Source organism: Plasmodium gallinaceum, assembly GCF_900005855.1.
Source record: "Plasmodium gallinaceum strain 8A genome assembly, contig: PGAL8A_v1_87, whole genome shotgun sequence".
NCBI lineage: Eukaryota > Apicomplexa > Aconoidasida > Haemosporida > Plasmodiidae > Plasmodium > Plasmodium gallinaceum.
This window is the reverse complement of record NW_021628251.1, coordinates 1,543,326-1,562,079: the sequence shown is the minus strand read 5'-3', so window position 1 is coordinate 1,562,079 and position 18,754 is coordinate 1,543,326. Positions and strand designations below refer to the sequence as shown.

The window sequence follows — 18,754 nt, the reverse complement described above, 5'->3', positions numbered from 1 at the left end:
AAAGCAACAAAAAAATAAATTAACAAAATCAAATTTTGTTTAAAGTATAAAAATAAAAAAAAAAAAAAAAAAAAAAAAAAGTGTAAACATACAATTATAAATGGTATAAAATTTCATCTATTTAATTTAAATAAATAACAAACATTTTTATAAAAGTTGTATATATATATATTATTTAATATTTTTATTCTTTTTATTTGTCTTTAGAATATTAATAATTTGATTAATAAAAAGGAATAATTAAATGAAAGAATTAATAAAATAAGTTAATAATATATATAAAAATGGATTTATCAAAGTATTACCAAAATTAATTAATGCTTCGTCTGATATATTAGAATTGGATGAAAGTATTATTGATTTGGCTAAATTATGTAATTCCTATTTAAAAAAAAAAAAATAAAAATAGTATATATGAAAGCATAAATAAAAATTATGAAATAAAATAAGAATGAATAAAATAAAATAAAATACATATATATTATGTAAAAAACATTAGAAATTGGTGATTAAATTATTTTATAAACATTATTACAAAATTTACAAGGTCGGTTTATTTTATGTAAAAAGAACTTTTGCAATAAAAAAATTTTTTTTTTTTAATTACCTTATTAAAAATTTTATTATTTTTTTGCTTAGCTAATTGTATTATATTTTCTTTGAACACATTTGATAAGGCTGCAGTTGATTTCCCTCTACTTATTTTAGTAGATTTTTCTTTAAAATTTAACGATTTTATATGTAACGGATAAAAAATTGTTTTTTGATATATTTCCACTACTTCTTTAGCATGAGTTAATGTTACTATTCCTGATAAATCAGCCCTAGCTCTTGCTTGACATAATCTAATTAATGATTCCAATTGTCTGATAGTAATAGGAATACTAATATCATTGTGAGTTACTGATAAATTTCTAAGATGTAAGTAGAATTTTCTAATGTATTTTTTTGCTTCTATAGATAATATAGGGAAAATATATTTTCTACTGTACTTTATAAACACTCCTATAAGTTCTAATGGTAAATAATTTTGTTCATTAACTTGTTTGCATTTATGATTAAGAGAATCTTTCATAGAAAATATTAATGAATCATTATCCATATTATCATCATCGTCTTCATCAGAATTTTTGTTTCTATAATTAGTATTTATTAAATAATTGGAAATACGATGATCTTTTTCTTCAGAAATTTGATCAGCTAATAAAAAAACTAAATCAAATCTACTTAGTAAAGGAAAGGGAATTTTTATGTTATCAAATATTGTTCTTTTATAGTTATATTTTCCCTCTTTGGGATTAGATGCAGCAATAATGGTACATCTAGTTTTTAAGTTACATACAATACCAGCTTTTGTTATATTAATAGACTGATTTTCCATGCATTCTAAAAAAGATTGTTGATCATTTAAAGAAATTTTGTCTAATTCATCAATACAACAAACACCTTTATCTGATAAAACCAGTGCTCCTCCTTCTAATGAGTATTCATTATTAGAAGTATCTTTCACCGCACAAGCTGTCAATCCATTTATACTTGTTGAAGTACTACAAATAAATAAACTTTTTTCAATTATATTACTAATATATTGTAAAATTCTACTTTTACCTAAACCAGGATCACCAATTAATAAATTATGTATATTTCCTCTTCTTTTAATTTGATTGCATTCATCATATAATGTTTTTCCACCTAATAAACTTAGCAACAAACCTGCTTTTATATAATTACTCATAATAATACGTGGACAGAAGGATGCAATTAATAGATAAAATTTATTATTTTCATTTTTGTGCATATCGTGAATAAATTCTAAAATTTTTTCATCAAATTCTTTACTTAAATTCAAATTATCATTATTTTTATCATTTACATGAAAACAATCGCTTTCCATGTCACTATTATTTATATTACTATTTCCATTTAAAAAATTTTCTTCATTTATGTATTCACCATACATACATATATTATCAGAATTCAATATTTCATCATACAAAAGATCATTGCTTCCTATTTCCTTTTTTTCTATCTCTTTTTTCTTTTGTAAATTTTCTTCTATATTTATCTCGTTATTATAAAAAGAAGATCTGTTCTCTATATTGTCATTTTTACACAATAAGGTCTCTTCAAATTTATTTCTGCTATTAATTAATTTACCTTTATAACTTAATGAGCTACTTTTATTTGAATTTAGTACATCATTCACTGAAATTGATTCGTGACTACTGCTTATTTTATTTTTTTTTTTTATATTATCTTCTGTATTACTTGAAGAATACCTGATATTTTTTTGATTATCATTAGATCTATATTTTGTAATATCTCCTTTTTTATGCTTTATTTTATTTGATATTTTATTCTTTAAATATAACATTCTTTTGCTAAATTTATCTATATAAGATTCCCATAAAAAGGAAGAATGAATTTTATTTTTTGTCTCCTTAATTTTTACTATATTAAAATAGTTATTATTTAGATATTTTTTTGATGACAATGGAAATATAGATAAACAATCGATATAAATATTAAAGAGAGAATTTTTTCCGTTAATTAGATAATTATTATTAAAAGAAATAACCTTAAGTATTCCTAAAGCTTCTACATAATTACCTGGAATACAAGAGTTCACAAAAAATTTTGAAATTTCTAATGTAACCGTTAAATTTTTAATATTAGAATCATTGGTTTCATAGATATTATTTAAATTTTTTCGATTTTCTTTTAAAATAAGTTTCTGATATTCTATGGATTTTGCAGATTCTCTTATAGGAACGAAAATTTTTCCATCACAGTTGTTTATACATTTTTTTGGTGTTTCATATTTGCCATCTGTAAATTCTAAGTTTATAATATGTTTGCATTTTTCACATAAAAAATTAAGATTAGTAATCAATAACTGGATTGGTGATATTCTTAAAACACTTCCTCTTAAACATATTAGCTGATTTACTTTTTCACTTTTTAAACTTTCAAATTTATCAACTTTATTCCAATTATATAAATATATAGTTATTTTATTAGAAAAAAAAAAAGCTCTAAAAATTTCTGAGTCTTTATATTTATCATATCTCAACTCATTTATTAATAAGTTATCATTTTCTGCATCTTTTATTTCCTCTTTTCTAATAAAATCACTTACATTTTTATTGTTATTATTTTTATCTCTTTTGTCTATTTCATTATGTGCTTTTAAGTGTGATATGTTTTTATCTAACCCCAAAAATTTAAATAATAACAAATGTAAGGAAACCTTCATAAATTTTAAAACTACATCAGGATTTTTTTTAAGTTCATGTATGTATACTTCATTATTTGGTGGAGCATTTTTACTTAATACTTTTTTATTATCTAAAAAAAATTCTAATTTTAAAATTACTTCTTTATCTATATTAAACATATTATTCCAGTTTTTCCTAAAAAAAGATGCCCAACTCAAAATTAGTGTTTTTACATCATCTATAAAAGGAATAAAAAAATAACAAAAGGTTTTAAATGTATTTATATAAATATACTTGTATTCTCTTATTTTTAATTGTAAGAAACATATTAAAACTATCATACCATTTAATTCTGAATTATTAAAATAAAGGTTTACAATTAAATCCATTTCGGCCTTAGAAAATCGTTTTTAAAACAATTTTTCATAAGGAAAAAGGTAACTTTGTATATAAAAAAAAAAAAAAAAAAAAAAAAAAAAAAAAAGATAATTTAAACATACTTTTATCTAAGATAAATGATTATATTATATATAAGATTAAATAGTTATATAATGTTTAATAAGTAAATATATTTGTATTCTTCATATGATAAAAATAATTATATTTTTTATTATAAACAAAAGTAATATATTTTTATATATATGTTAAAAACAATTCTTTTTTTACATTTCTTATGGATTGAAATTGATTTATTATATATATTTATATATATATGTGTATATATAATAAACATTACTTTTATTTTTATTTGATACAAAAAAATTATATTAGAAATTGAACATGATACTCATTATTAGTTGAAAGGAATTTTAAGTTTCACCAACGTTTTTCTTATTTTTATTATTATAATTTTTTAAATAGAATTTTTTTAAATCTTTACATAAATACATTATAGATGTATATATATATATATATATTTTTGAACAATTTAAATATATTTTATTTTAATTAATTATTTAAAAGAATCTTTATATTTTCCAAAAGAAAAATTATTGTTAGCTTAATTTTAAATTTATACAACTATACAAAATATGAAACTAAAAATCTAGCTATTCAGGCAAATATTTTTAAAATTTTAAATTATAAATTATAAATAGAAATGTTAAGAAACATATAATGAAAATTTATTTATTATATATATTAAAACATTATTAGATAATTACAATTTTTTTTAAATAATGTATAAAATTAAAAAGAAAAAAAAAAAAAAAAAAAAAGTAGTGCCATTTATTGCGTACATCACCAAAAAATAATTATGAAGAAATAATGATTTATTTATGATATTCATTTAATCATTTATAAGTTATTGTAGACAAGGAATAAAAATTTTATATATAGTTAAAGAGGCTTTTACTTTATCTCCTTATTTTTAATAAACACAAAAAATAAGTTTTTTTTTTTTATAATATAGATTAAAATTTTGAAAATACATTTTAAAAATGCTACAATTTGACTATTGCTAATTATTTTATCTATCTTATGGTTAAAAATAATAATTTATGGGATAAAATGAAACAACATATATAATTTAAGTAAATAAAAGCATAAAAACTTAATTAATTATGAAAAAAAAAAAAAAAAAAAAGTAAATATATATCTATACATATATGAGAAAAAAAGGATCTTATTTATTATATCTTATAGATTCAATCATATTTTAAAAAATTAGAACTTTAAGATTATTTAATATATAGATATATAAATAAAAGTTGTATTTTAATTATTATTTCTAACTATTAAGTTTTTTTGAAGCAACTTTTATAAAATATAAAAATAAATTAATTTGTATTATCTTAATTTTTAATTTATTAAAAAAAATATGCAAAATATTATTTCTAAATACAAATTCTTTCATTTTTTTTAATATTATTTTAAATATATACTTTTTTAAAAAATATCATTTCTTCTCTTTTAACTTCTCATGATATTGTGTATATTTTACTAGCTATAAAAATTAAATTACACAATCATAAAAGCAAAGAATGTGTATAATTGTAAGGATATATTTATACATACAATAAAATGGAAATAAGCCATCATTTAAAAAAAAAAATTGATAACCTGTTAGACCTTAAATATAAGAATAATACATATTTTTTTATATAAATAGAAATGTTATTTGAATATGTTTTATTAGCATTATATATATGAGATTAAATTATTTCTCACTTTATGAGATTAAGGTTTAATTTTTTTTTACTTTTTCAAAGAAATGAATAGAAAAATGTTCAACCAAAAAATTTTCTTTTTTCATTTTTTTAAAAAAAAAACATATTTATTTTAATATTATTTACAAACTCATATTTATAGAATAATACAAAAAAAAAAAATTTTTAATTTTTTCATTTTAAAGTTTTTCATATTTAATAAACATTAATAACACATATTAACATTTTTAATGAATTCCCTATTTTTATTTTATTTTTTTTTTTTTTTTTTAACTTTATATGCATGCAAACAACACAATAATATATTATTTTACTAAAATAAAATATAAAATATATGTAAAAAAATTAAAAAAAATAAAATAAAAAACTGCGCATAAGTATGAATATATATATTCATTTTTTTTTTTTTTAACGTAGCTAATAATATTAATTTACGCGTTAATAATCATTTATAAAATACAAAAAATATTTTTGCATAATTAAAATTAGAAATGATTTTAATTTTTATATTTTAGTTGGCAGAAAACAAAAATAATTAACATATTTTTGTTAATTGTTTCTATATAATAAAATAAGATCTTAAAAAGAAATTTTAAGAAAAAAAAAAAAAAAATAATTTCCAATAAAATATAAAAATGGCAAAAAGAGTGAATTATTATGAAGTTTTAGGAGTTCCTCAAGATGCTGATATAAGCATAATCAAAAAGTCATATAGAACTTTGGCCATGAAATGGCATCCAGGTAAATTTTTTTTAAAAAGAAGAAAAAAGAAAAAAAGAAAGAATAATATGTTTTTTTTTTTATATATTTCATACTAATTTTTTTTTTTTTTTTTTTATTAATTATTTATATTATCTTATCAATATTGAAACAAAATATTAATATATACATATACATATATACATATATATATATATTTATATATATATATATAATTATATTTATATATATATATATGTATTTATGTCACATTATTTATTTTTTTTTTCTACAAAAACTTATAATTAAATTTGATTTTAAATAAATATATGTAAAAAGAAAAATAATTAGAATATTATATAAAAATAAATAGAAGAAATTTTTTTTTATTTTTTATAATAAATGAATAAAAAATTATTAATGTTTTTTATTTTTTTTTTTGTCTTTTTAGATAAAAATCCAAATAATAAAGCAGAAGCAACTGAAAGATTTAAACAAATTTCAGAAGCTTATGAAGTATTATCAGATCCAAAAAGAAGAAGAAAATACGATCGTAATATAGATATTTTCATATTAAAATAAAATATATAAATATATATATGTTCCTTTGAAAAATGATCATATGGAATAATTTAAAAAATATATACTAAAATATTAAAATTATTATATTTAACAACTTAAGATGCATTAAAATATTAATATTGTCATAACTTATGTTTAAATATTGTGATAAATTATTTCAAATATATGTATATGTTAAATGTCTTACTATGAAATATTTGTAATTATGATGTTACTTTTTTCATTTTATTTACAATTTTTTTTTTTTTCAGTTTATGGAACTGATGAAAATTATATGGCCGATGAAAATGATGAATTTTCAAATTTTCATAAAAATTTTGGATTTAATGATGCTCAAAGAATATTTGAAATGTTTTTTGGAGATTCTACTCCTTTTGGAAATGATTCATTTTTTAGTGATGTAATGAGTTCATCATTTGGAGATAAAAGAAGAGGAAGAATGAATAGATCAGCTGATCCATTTGATAATTTTTTCGGTTCATCATTTAACATTTCCTTTGGTTCATCATCATTTGACAGTAAGAATGTTTTTAAAATAAAAATATTTATTAAAAACATTATTTTGAAATAATTATTTAAAAAGATGTACTTTAAAAAAATACAGAATATTTAAAAATTTTATAAGAAGATAAAAAGTTTTCTGTATATTATTTTTTTCGCTAAATACATTTTATCTTCTTTTTTTTTTTTTTAGACTTTGTTGATGGCGGTTCGTGTTTTACATCAGTAGAAACATCAACATCAAACGGAGGAAAATATAAAAATAGAGTTATAAAAACATCTACATCTAAAACTACATCAATTGTTAATGGAAAGAGAGTAACTAGAATTGAAACTGTCAAAACATTACCTAATGGAACAGTTGAAAGAACAGTAACTGAAAGAGAAGAAGATGGAAGAGGAAATATTAACGTTAGACAATTACCGGCGCATGAATTAAAAAGAAATAGAAGATAATAAGAAAAAAAAATTATGAAATATTTCTTGTAATGTATATTTTATGGATATATTATTGCATTTATTATTATTATTATTATTATATATTTATATATGCATTTTAATTTCTTATTTTTTATAATTTAAAGCTTTATAAAATTTTATTTTTCGAAATATTCGATTATCCTTTTCCATTTTATTTAATATATAATTTTTTCCCCTTTTTTTTTATAATCTTTTGAGATAAATAAATGATAATATTTTATAATTTTTTTTTTACTTAACATTTTTCCCCCTTTTTTTTTTAAATGATTGTATGTTGTTTTATTTGTAAACAAGTAGAAATACATATTAAATAATAATAAAAAATTAGAAAAAATAAATTATTAGTATATGTTAAAATAAGTTTTTTTTTTTTTTTAAACACATTAATTATATATATATAAGGATTTTTATATATATACATATATATTTATATGTGTTTTTTATCTTTTTTTTTTTTTTTTTTTTCTTTTGCACAGTATTAAAATAAAATGTTTTTATATTATTAACATTTTTTTTTATTATTAAAATATATTTCACAATACATTGTATAATCATACTTTTCTTTTTTATGAATTTTTATTAACTTCAATAAAAATTAAACAAATAATAAAAATGATAAAATTTTAAGAACATACTATATTCAAATATTTTTATAATTCCTTTTTTTTTTTTTTCTTTTTTTGAATTTGTTTTTTTAAAAAAAAAAAAATCACCTATAATTTTTAAAAAAGACGTAGAGTTGGTAAATAACTTAAATTAATTATTAACTATTTCAATATTTTAATTTAAATTAAAAAAATAACTTATTAAGAGAAAACTTCAAGTAAACAATAAAATAAATAATTTAAAAGGTTGTATTATGATCTTTTAATACAATATAAAAAAATTATGTTTTTATATAAAATATTTTAGATTTTTAAATAAGCTAAAACAAAAGATGAAAAAAAAAGAAGGTATTAAATTAAATAAACAGAATAAGGTTTTAAAAAAAAAAAAATAAAAATAACAAATAAAATAGTTAAATAGAGTAAATGAAATATGCAAACAAAACATACTAAAAAAATTTTTTTTTTTTTTTTTTGTAGAATAATTCCTAAAAAAATAAATAACTTGAAACGAATATGAAATTTATAATTTTTTTTTTTTTTTCCTAAAAAAAAAGGGTAAAATATTTTTTTAGTAGTTAAATGAGTTTTCATAATAATTTTTTTTATATTTTTGTAAAATCTGGGAAAATTCTCCTTTTTCTTGATTTTTTTTCTTTTTTTTTGATTCATAACAGAAATATTTATAATAATTTAAAGAAGGATATTTATTTATCATAACTTTAATAATTGCTTGTGCTCGTAAATCTTTCAATTCAATGTATCTATGAATTAACTCATCAGCAAGTAGCTGTATAGGATCCATCAAGGGAATTAAATCATCTTTGTTTGGTTTTTTGTCATATGGATAAATAGCCATTCTTCTAGCTATACATATGGATTTAAAAATTTGTATTTGTTGTTTTCTAGTAGTTAAATTAAATTTTCGTGGTAATATTAAACCATTTTCTCCAATAAAATTATGTAAAATATGTGTATGTCTCCACGTAAATGGACTTTTTATATTTAAAATCTTTCTTCTGTCAAAAGAAGGATTCCAATATTTTTCACTTTTATCATTACATATGATCTCATCTTTGTCAATGTTTAAATTAAAATAATTATTATACTCCTCTGAATATGGATTATATAACTTATATTGTTCTTTTAATGACTTTTTAATTGCACGTTTTTGCTTTTTCAATTCTACTATACTTGCCAATTTAGAGTATTCATTAAATTCATAAGTAATTTCATTTTTTAAGTCATTTACCTCTTTAAACGGATTCCAATAAGGATCTATATATATATCTTTATAACTTAAATTGGAAACATGTTTTTTTTTTTTATTAATTCTTTCAAATATGTTTTTTGTTATTTTTATTTCTTCTCTATTTAATTCTTCTATTACTGGGGAATTATCATATTCTACACTTTCTTTATCTATTTTTTTTTTCATTTTATATAATTCCTCTAAACATTCATCAAATAAAGCGTTACACGAACTCTCTTTAGTAACTTTAACATCTTCTAGCTTTGTATTTAATTTTTTTTTTAAGTTTGTATCACTAATATTTTTACTTGAATCATTATATCTCATAAATATTAAAATACTTTTATTTTTTAATACGATATTTTGTAAAGGATATAAAAAACTATGTTTTAAAATCATTTTTTTTTTTTTTTAAATTTTCACTTTATTTAAAATTTAAAAGGAGTATAAGACACAAAACATCCAATTTATATAAAAAAATATATGAAAATGATTGAAAACATATAATTATGCCATTTAAAAAGAGCTATAAATATTTAAAAAAAAAAAAAAAAAAAGCTACAAATTAAATATATGTTAAAGAAAAATAATTTACATTTTTTATTTTGGAGATAAATGTCTTTATTTTATTGAATATAAAGAAGAAATAATAATTTTGTTCTTTTTTTTTTTTTTTTTTTATTATAACAAAAAATTTTTTGTGTTGTTCTTTCTAAGCATATAATAATATTTAAATTTTTTTTTGTATAGTGGAATTATAATAGAACTCTACATAAGAATTATATCATTTTTATTTTTTTATCATGTACATAATTTCTTTTTTCTATATGTTTACATTTGTTAATTTTTTTGTATTCATTTTTTTTTAATATTTTATTATTATTTTTTTTTTTTTTTATTTTCATGAATTTTTACTTTTTTTATCATATATACAATTTTTTGTTTTTTTTTCTTAATAGTATTCATTTTATTTAAAAATTTTTTCTTTTTTAGCATTTTTAGTTTTTATTTTCTCATTCTTATTAATTTTAGCTAATTTTATTTTTTTTTATTTTTTTAAGAATTATTAAAGAATGCTATTTTTAAAAGCTATAAATATAATTGTAAAATTGTAAAATTATCAAAATGTATTTAAAAAGTAAACTTTTGTTTTCTCTTTTTAAATCTATATATTACTTTAATAAGAATATTCAATTGCAAAAAAAAATAAATATTACTTTTTTAGTATATTTTTATTATTTTTTTCTTTAAATTATAAATTTATTATTTTTAATTTTTTTTTTTTTTATAATTATTTTAATGATTTTTTTTTTATTGAATAATAATTTACTTAAATTATGAGTGAACAAAAAAAAGAACCTAGTATATATATTAACAATATAATTGCATTAAATAAAAATAATAATGTTATAACAAAAAATACAAAAAAAAGAAAAATACTAAAAAACGATGAAACTAATATGCTAATATATGATAAACTTTATTCTTATTTAAATAAATACGAAAAAAAAAGTCTATTACAGGAATGTATATTTAAAAGCACAATTTCTAATAAGTCATATGCAATTCAAATATTTTCTGAAAAATTAAAAAAATACGATTTACATTTAGAGCTAAATAATAATAAATTATATATATCAATAAAATTCATCGAAAATATTGATATAATAACAAAATTTTTAAAAAATGAGTTTTGTTTTAAAAAGAAAAAGGATGAAAATGTTATTTTACTACTAGCTAAAAAATATGAAATCTTTGAAATTTTAATAAGGAGCATATATTTAAAAGAAAAAATTAATGATTTCTTAAAAAATAACTATGAAGTTGATGAATATTTTATTAAACATAATTTTAAAAATAACTATGAATTATATAAAAATATTGTGTATAAGAATTTTTTTTTTTTTAATAATAATTTTTCAAATAATTTAAAAAATAAAAAAGATCATAAAACACACAAGAACTATTCAAATCATAATATGAACAATTCAGGTGTACAGATAACAAATGATATAATTAATACAAATGATTTAGGAGATAATGCTTCAGATAATAAAATAAGTAAAAATGAATCTAACTTACAGAAATTAAATTCTAAAGATAATTTAGACAATTTAAAGTTTGATATTTTACAAAAAAATAAAAATATAAAGAATCATGAAAAAAAAAAAGAAAAAGAAACAAAAAATAGAGAAGAAATAACTAATGTAAAAAAAAAAAAAATAAGTAAAAATAAAAATAAGTGTGAATTAAAAAAAGTAAAAAATACAGAAAAAATAAATAATAAAAATAATTTCATATCTGACGATAAATGCTTAAATAAAGAGAATATAATTAATGAAATCAATTTAATAGATAGACAAAATGTAATAAGTAGAAAGCATACAGGAGAAGAAAGAAGTGTTATAGCTAAAAAAAATGTAGAGGGAAGTAATTTAAATGGTGCAAATTTAATAGATGGGGAAGATAATAAAATAAAATTAATTAGCAGAGAATCAATAAAAGAAAAAGAAGAAAAAAAATTTAGAGAAAAAGAGGACAAAAAAATATGGGACAAAGAAAAAAAGAAAAAAAGAAAAGAAGAAATAATAATGAAAAAGAGAGAGTTATTAAAATGTGAAAAGGAAAAAAGAAAAAAAATAAAAGAAGAGAAAAAGCTTAGAGAAAAGGAAGAAAGGAAAAAAGAAAGAGAAAAAAATAAAAAAGAAAAAGAAGAGTTATTAAAAAGTGAAAAAGAAAAAAAAAAAATAATAAAAGAAGAAAAAAAAAGACAAAAAGAAGAATTTTTGAAAAAAGTAAAAGAAGAAAAGAAAAAATTTAAAGAAGAAAAAAATAAATTGAAAGAAGAAAAAAATAAATTGAAAAAGGAAAAAAATAAATTGAAAGAAGAAAAAAATAAATTGAAAGAAGAAAAAAATAAATTGAAAGAGATAAAATCTGAACATAAAAAAATTAGTAGAAAAAATCATGATCTTTCTAAAAAGAAAAATGATAATGCAATAAAAGAAAAAGAAATTGAGATAATGAAAAATCCATTTAAAACTTCCAATAATAATAAAAAAAAGAAAAAAGAAGTGATACAAAAATGTAGTAGAAGAAATAATATTATACATGGTAAACATTTACATGAAATAAATAAAGAAAATGAAAACAGAAATTCAAGTGAGGAATTAAATAAAACAAATACTTATGATAAAGTGAAAAGAAAAAAATATTTGATTTCTTTAGAATCAATAGACAATTCTCATTTAAAAAGAAAAAAATTAAGAAATGAAGACAATGAATCCAATGAAATTAATAATTTATTAAATTTCGGAGAAAAAAAGAAGAGCATAATAGAAATACCTAATAACGTGATAGACAAAAAAATGGCAAAGAAGATTGTATTTTGTAAACATGATCTTAATCATAAAAAAGAAAAGAAAAAAAAAATATCTTTATTTGGAAATGTAAAACCAGTAGATATAATAAAAAGAGGAATTGATGCTTTTCAAATTCTAGAAAATGAAGAAAATTTATACACCGATGTTTTAATTATCGGTGCAGGGGTATCTGGTTTAGCTGCTTCTTATTATTTAAATAAATGTGGTGCAAAAATTTTATTAATTGAAGGTAGAAATAGAATAGGAGGAAGAGCCTTTTCTACAATTTTACCTGAGAGAATTATAAATAATAAAGTATTACCAGAAACTATTGTTGATTTGGGTGCAAATTATCTACACTGTTGTGATAACTCAGATTTATCAAATGAAAATAAAGCTAAAGAAACGAATAGTACGAAAAATGTAAAAACATTAGAAGAAATATTTGAAGAATATATATCTAATGAAGAGAAATTAAATATGAATGAGAAAAAAGGAAAAAAGAAAAAGAAAATTAAAAAAAAAAAAAAAAATTACAGTATGAGTAATAATAATAATCATCAATATAATATAAATGAAATAGAAACAATACTATCAGATAATTTTAAGTTATTTAGAGAAGAATATTTAAAGTTGTTTAAAGATTTTCATAATTCAACCTTTTGGAAATATATTAATAGTAACAACAATGAAAATGTTCATTTTTTTAAGAGAAAAGAAAAATCTTATAGTGATTGTGATTATAATATTACAAAGAATACTAAAAATATGAAAAAAAAAAAATTGAAAAGTAATATGCTATTTATGATAAGAAATAATATTGATAACATATGTAATTATTATGAAAAGTATTATAAAAAAGAAAAAAAAAATGTTTTAAATTTTCTAAAAACTTTAGATGAAAATATCTACTTTTATAATAACCTAAGTGACAGTTCTCTGAATGCTTCTCCGTCTTTTATTTTGAATTATGCATCTAGAAATCAAAATAAAAAATTTAAAATTCTTTCTGTTAATAAAGATCCAAGAAAAAGAAGAGAATTTGATAAATCTTTAACACAATTAGCAGAAAAATTAAAGCCAAAAGTTTCATTAGTGTGTGGTAAAGATAATTGGGAATCCACGTTTTATGCTTATTGGTATAATAATGAAAATGGAAAAAAAATAAAAAGTTTTAAGATTTATAGAGTAAATTTATTATGTGATAAAATTCGAGTGAGAGCTGCAAGAAAAATTAGAAATTATTTATATATTAATGATGTTTTGTATGATAATGATGAAAATTTGGAAAAAAATAATTATGAAGATGCAATAAGAAATAAAAAAGAAAGTAAATATGTTACTAATGATTTGATTGATGATGATAGTACTCAGTTTAACCAGTATAGTGAAAATTACAAAGGAGATTCAAAAAATAAATATAAGGATAGTAATATACGTAAAAAAGATAATACAAAAAATAAAAATATTGCAAATTATGAAATGGAAATAAAAGATGAAGATAATTTAAGAGATACAAAAGGTATAAAATATATGGATGATTTGGATAACACATGTAATTCAAATAATGACAGAAATAATAATAATGAAAATAATTCCACAGATAATTTAGATAAAAGAAAACACAATGACAAGAAAAAATTTAATATAATTAAAATGGAAAGCATGAATGAAAGAAATAATAGCATCTCTAAAAGAAAAAAAAGTTCTGCAAATGACGTTAACTCAAATTTAAATTTAAAGAAAAAAATAACGAAGACTGGTTTAAATATATCTAATTATGATGAAAATGTAATTATTTATGATAATTATTACAATTATGGGGAGGATTATTATAAGATTGTAAAATCAACAAATGAAAAGTGCGAAAATAAAGATGTTAATAAAACTGAGTTGTATGATAATAATAAAAAAAGAAGAAGTATGTGGGATTTATTAATGGAATGCACAGAAGAAATATTTAATGAAATGAATATAAATCAGAACAATTTTACTATTGAAGAATGGAAAATGCTAATGGTTATGTTACAATCAAGATATGGCTATGGTAGTGATTTGAGAGAAACTTCTATAGCCATGTCTAGAATTCCTTTTTCTAATAATATGGATATTGATATATGTCCAAACTATGGTAGCAATAATTATATTTTAAAAAATTTTAAATATTATGATAAAATTAAAAAAAATGAACAAACTCCTCATATTAGCTACTTTAAAGATAATAGTAGTGCAGATAAAATTGTTGTTGATGGGTGGAAATGGTTAATTAATTATTTATCCGAAAATATACAGAATAAAATTTTTCTTAATACTGTAGCTGAACTTGTTCAAATTAAAAATGAAGATGAACAAAATAGTAAAGATAAATTAATTTATTACTATAATAATGAAAATGAAAGGAGTCATTTAGATAATATTGTTCATAATAATAATAATAATAATAATAATAATAATAATAATAATAATAATAATAATAATAATAATAATAATAATAATAATAATAATAATAATTTTATTAATACTGATCACAAAGAAGATGATTTAGATAACACTAATTATTATAAAAAAAACCTTTTTAATAAAGATATTCAAAAACATAATGAATACGATAAAAATGTTCAAAGAAAAAATATTTTTGATTCAAATATTCAAAATGAAATAAATATTGATGAAAGTATTCAAAAAGAAAATGATTCTTATAAAAGTTGTAAAATTAACGAAAATACAAAAAAAATTCAAAATTATAAAAGTTGTTATAAAGCGTGTGACAATAAGGGTAATTATAATGTTTTTGTTAGATGTAAGAGCTATGATAATGCATCAAAAAGCAGAAATAAAAGTTTTCATGGTATATATGATTTAAAAAATATCGATTATTTAAATATTAATATATACGCAAAATATGTTATAGTAGCCTTACCATTAGGTTCATTAATAGATAATGATAAAAATAGCAGTAGGAAAACATGCTTAAAATTTGATCCAGAGCTACACCCGCTAAAAATAAAAGCTCTCAATCATTATAAAATGGGTAATCATAATAAAATTATATTGAGATTTTATCCATATAGTTTTACATGGCCATTTGATAGTTTACAGTTAAATTGTTTAGATCAAAAATTTCAATTTCTTAATTTGCATGCATATGGAAAAGTTGGTTGTGTTTTAGTTCATTGTTTTCCTCCATGGTCATCAACACATGGTTATATAAAAAAGGAATATTTTATTGTAAATGAATGTTTATATACATTAAACAAAATGTTTGAAAAAAGTGGCAAAAGATTGCCTATATTAGTTGACTATATTGTAACAAAATGGCAAGATGATAATTTTTCTTTTGGTTCTTATGCATATCCATATGTTAATTGTAACGATAATGATTTAATCTATTTAAGATCTCCTCATCCTATTAATAAACCAAAAGTAGTTTTCTGTGGAGAATATATATCAAAAAGTTATTTTCAATGTGTAGATGGCGCTTATGATACAGGTATACGAGCAGCTGAAGATATAGCACATATTGGATTAAAATTAAAAAGTTTTGATGAAAAATATTATAATACGGATGTATTTTTTTTTCCTAATAATACATGCCCATTTACTAATATACCTTTACCAAAAATGCAGAATTCTTTACTTGGTTTTTACTTAACTGATGGTAGTGATGAAGCAATAACAGATTATGAAAGTTCTGCAGATGATGAAAGCTTATCTAACATTCCTATTTCAGTGATAAAAAAAGAATATAAATTTTTAATTCATTCTTTAAATAAAATTCAAAATTTTTTTGATTATTTAGAAAGAGACAATTCTTGCAGAAATTCTCAAGAAAAAAATGAAAATGAGAAAAAAAAAAAAAATAATAAAATATGTTATATAAATGATAATTTTTCTAATGAGCCTTTAAATAATTATAAGGAAAAAACAGTAAATAGTGCTAATGATGACTGCAATAATAATTACATAAACAAGTCTGAATATAATAAAAATGTAGATATAATCATTCATACTAATGAACATCAATCCCCTAATAATAGAAATAATAATTGCAAAAGCGATTTAATTCAATCAGAAGAATATTCTTTAGGTAGTGAACATATTACAAATAATGAAAGTTGCAAACCTTTATATACTCTCGAAAACACATATGCTGGCATAAATTTAAAGCATATAAATAATGATTTATATTTCGATGAACATATCAAAAAAAATTATAAAGCTGCCGATAATATTCATAATGATAGAAATTGCATCTTAGACACATACAATGATGATTTAAATGAAAATAAGAAAAATTTGAAGAATATATTTTTTAAAAAATTTAATAGTAATTTAGATTTGTATATTGACAAATATATAATAAAAATTAACGATGCTATTTTTTATAATTATAATACAATAGAATTAAATTTAGTAAATATAAAAAAAAAATTTAATTTAGTAAAACCCAAATTTTTATTCGGTAATTATTTATCAGCGATCATAAGTAAGTATTATCGCTTTTTGTTTTTTATGCTGAGAGAATTATTTATTAATACTGAAAAATCTAAAATTTTTCTATTGAATGATTTAACTAATTCTACAAATATAGATTTTCACTCTTTTTTAAATGAAAATAAGAATGACATATTAATTAATGAAGATAAAAAAAATTTACTGTCTGGAACAGTAGCAAATAATGAAGATACTGATATATTTAATAAATACATCTTTGTTAATTCCATAAATAAGGCAATTAATGAAATAGATAATAATATAAACTTAGAATTGAACCTTACCTTTAATAAAGATGCAATTTGTAATATTAAAAGTAACGATATAGATAATAACTATATAAAAAGCAATGATATTAAAGAAAATAATAATGATATAAACAATATATGTAAAAACAACAGTGAGAATTTTAATGATGAAGAATATAAGCTACTTAATGGAAAAACAAATATGAGAGATTCAATAGAAAATGGAAAAGAAAATACAAATAGTGAAATAATTATGTACCATAAAAAAAAATATTTATATATTCAGAGTAGAAGAATAATTTATTTAAAAAATTATTTAAAATATGTACTGAATCATATATCTATAACTAAAAAAATATTAGAAGAAAAAACTATAAATATAAATAATTATAATAAAATAAAATTAAGTACCGCAAGTTTTCTTTTTTTTCTTAGTTATGTTTTGCAGTACATAATGAAACAAATAAATTATGATTTACATCATAGTACGATTGATAAAAACTTAATTATTCAGATTTTATGTGACTACATTTACTACTTAACTTTTTATAAACATGATGTTTTATGTTATAAATGTATGAATGGAGGAGAATTAATTATGTGTGATTATGCTTGTTGTACGAATGGTTGGCATTCTTATTGTTTTTCACCTAATTCTATTTTCAAAGAGACCAAATTAAAAAACTTTTGGTTTTGCCCCAACTGTTCAAATACATCTAAAGTTATTCAGGTAATAGTTTAAAAAGAAAAAAAAAAAAAAAAAAACATTTAAGATATATGAAGAATATAATTTCAATTATGTATAGATATATTAAAAATGTAAGAAAATAAATAAAAGTTATGTTCAAATATATTACTAATTTATTATTTATATTTTTTAATATATCTTTTAAGAATTGTTTATTTATAAATATGTAGTACTTACTTTTTTTTTTTAACTATATATTTTTTTATTCATTTATATTAGAGAGGTTGTTACAACCAAGATGAAATCATGATAAATTATTGGAAAAGGAGAGTATATATATATAAAATAAAATTTTTTTTATCAAGAACTAGAAAAGTTCGAAAGAGATTAGATTTATTAAAAATGGAATTATCTAATAGGATACATTAGTATTTTTTTTTTTTTTTTTTTTTTTTTT

At 18.6% G+C, this 18,754-nt stretch overlaps 4 protein-coding genes across 4 annotated transcripts; 2 read left to right on the top strand and 2 right to left on the bottom strand.

Annotated features, from left to right (window-relative positions):
* Nucleotides 1-305: 305 nt before the first annotated feature.
* Nucleotides 306-3,607, bottom strand: PGAL8A_00310600 (minichromosome maintenance protein, putative; the record flags this gene model as incomplete). Its single annotated transcript, XM_028672117.1, has 3 exons — nucleotides 306-381; nucleotides 608-3,456; nucleotides 3,562-3,607. Coding segments are annotated over 3 exons (2,971 nt in total), but the record flags the coding sequence as incomplete, so codon positions are not given.
* Nucleotides 3,608-6,021: 2,414 nt separating this feature from the next.
* PGAL8A_00310500 (heat shock protein DNAJ homologue Pfj4, putative) lies at nucleotides 6,022-7,624 on the top strand (the record flags this gene model as incomplete). Its single annotated transcript, XM_028672116.1, has 4 exons — nucleotides 6,022-6,127; nucleotides 6,537-6,638; nucleotides 6,919-7,185; nucleotides 7,362-7,624. The coding sequence occupies 4 exons, from the start codon at nucleotides 6,022-6,024 to the stop codon at nucleotides 7,622-7,624; spliced, it is 738 nt and encodes a 245-aa protein (XP_028528701.1).
* A 1,200-nt stretch (nucleotides 7,625-8,824) lies between these two features.
* Nucleotides 8,825-9,904, bottom strand: PGAL8A_00310400 (mitochondrial ribosomal protein S18 precursor, putative; the record flags this gene model as incomplete). The annotated part of the gene is made up of 1 exon (XM_028672115.1): nucleotides 8,825-9,904. The coding sequence occupies one exon, from the start codon at nucleotides 9,902-9,904 to the stop codon at nucleotides 8,825-8,827; it is 1,080 nt and encodes a 359-aa protein (XP_028528700.1).
* Nucleotides 9,905-10,842: 938 nt separating this feature from the next.
* PGAL8A_00310300 (lysine-specific histone demethylase 1, putative) lies at nucleotides 10,843-18,726 on the top strand (the record flags this gene model as incomplete). The annotated part of the gene is made up of 2 exons (XM_028672114.1): nucleotides 10,843-18,339; nucleotides 18,577-18,726. The coding sequence occupies 2 exons, from the start codon at nucleotides 10,843-10,845 to the stop codon at nucleotides 18,724-18,726; spliced, it is 7,647 nt and encodes a 2,548-aa protein (XP_028528699.1).
* Nucleotides 18,727-18,754: the final 28 nt, after the last annotated feature.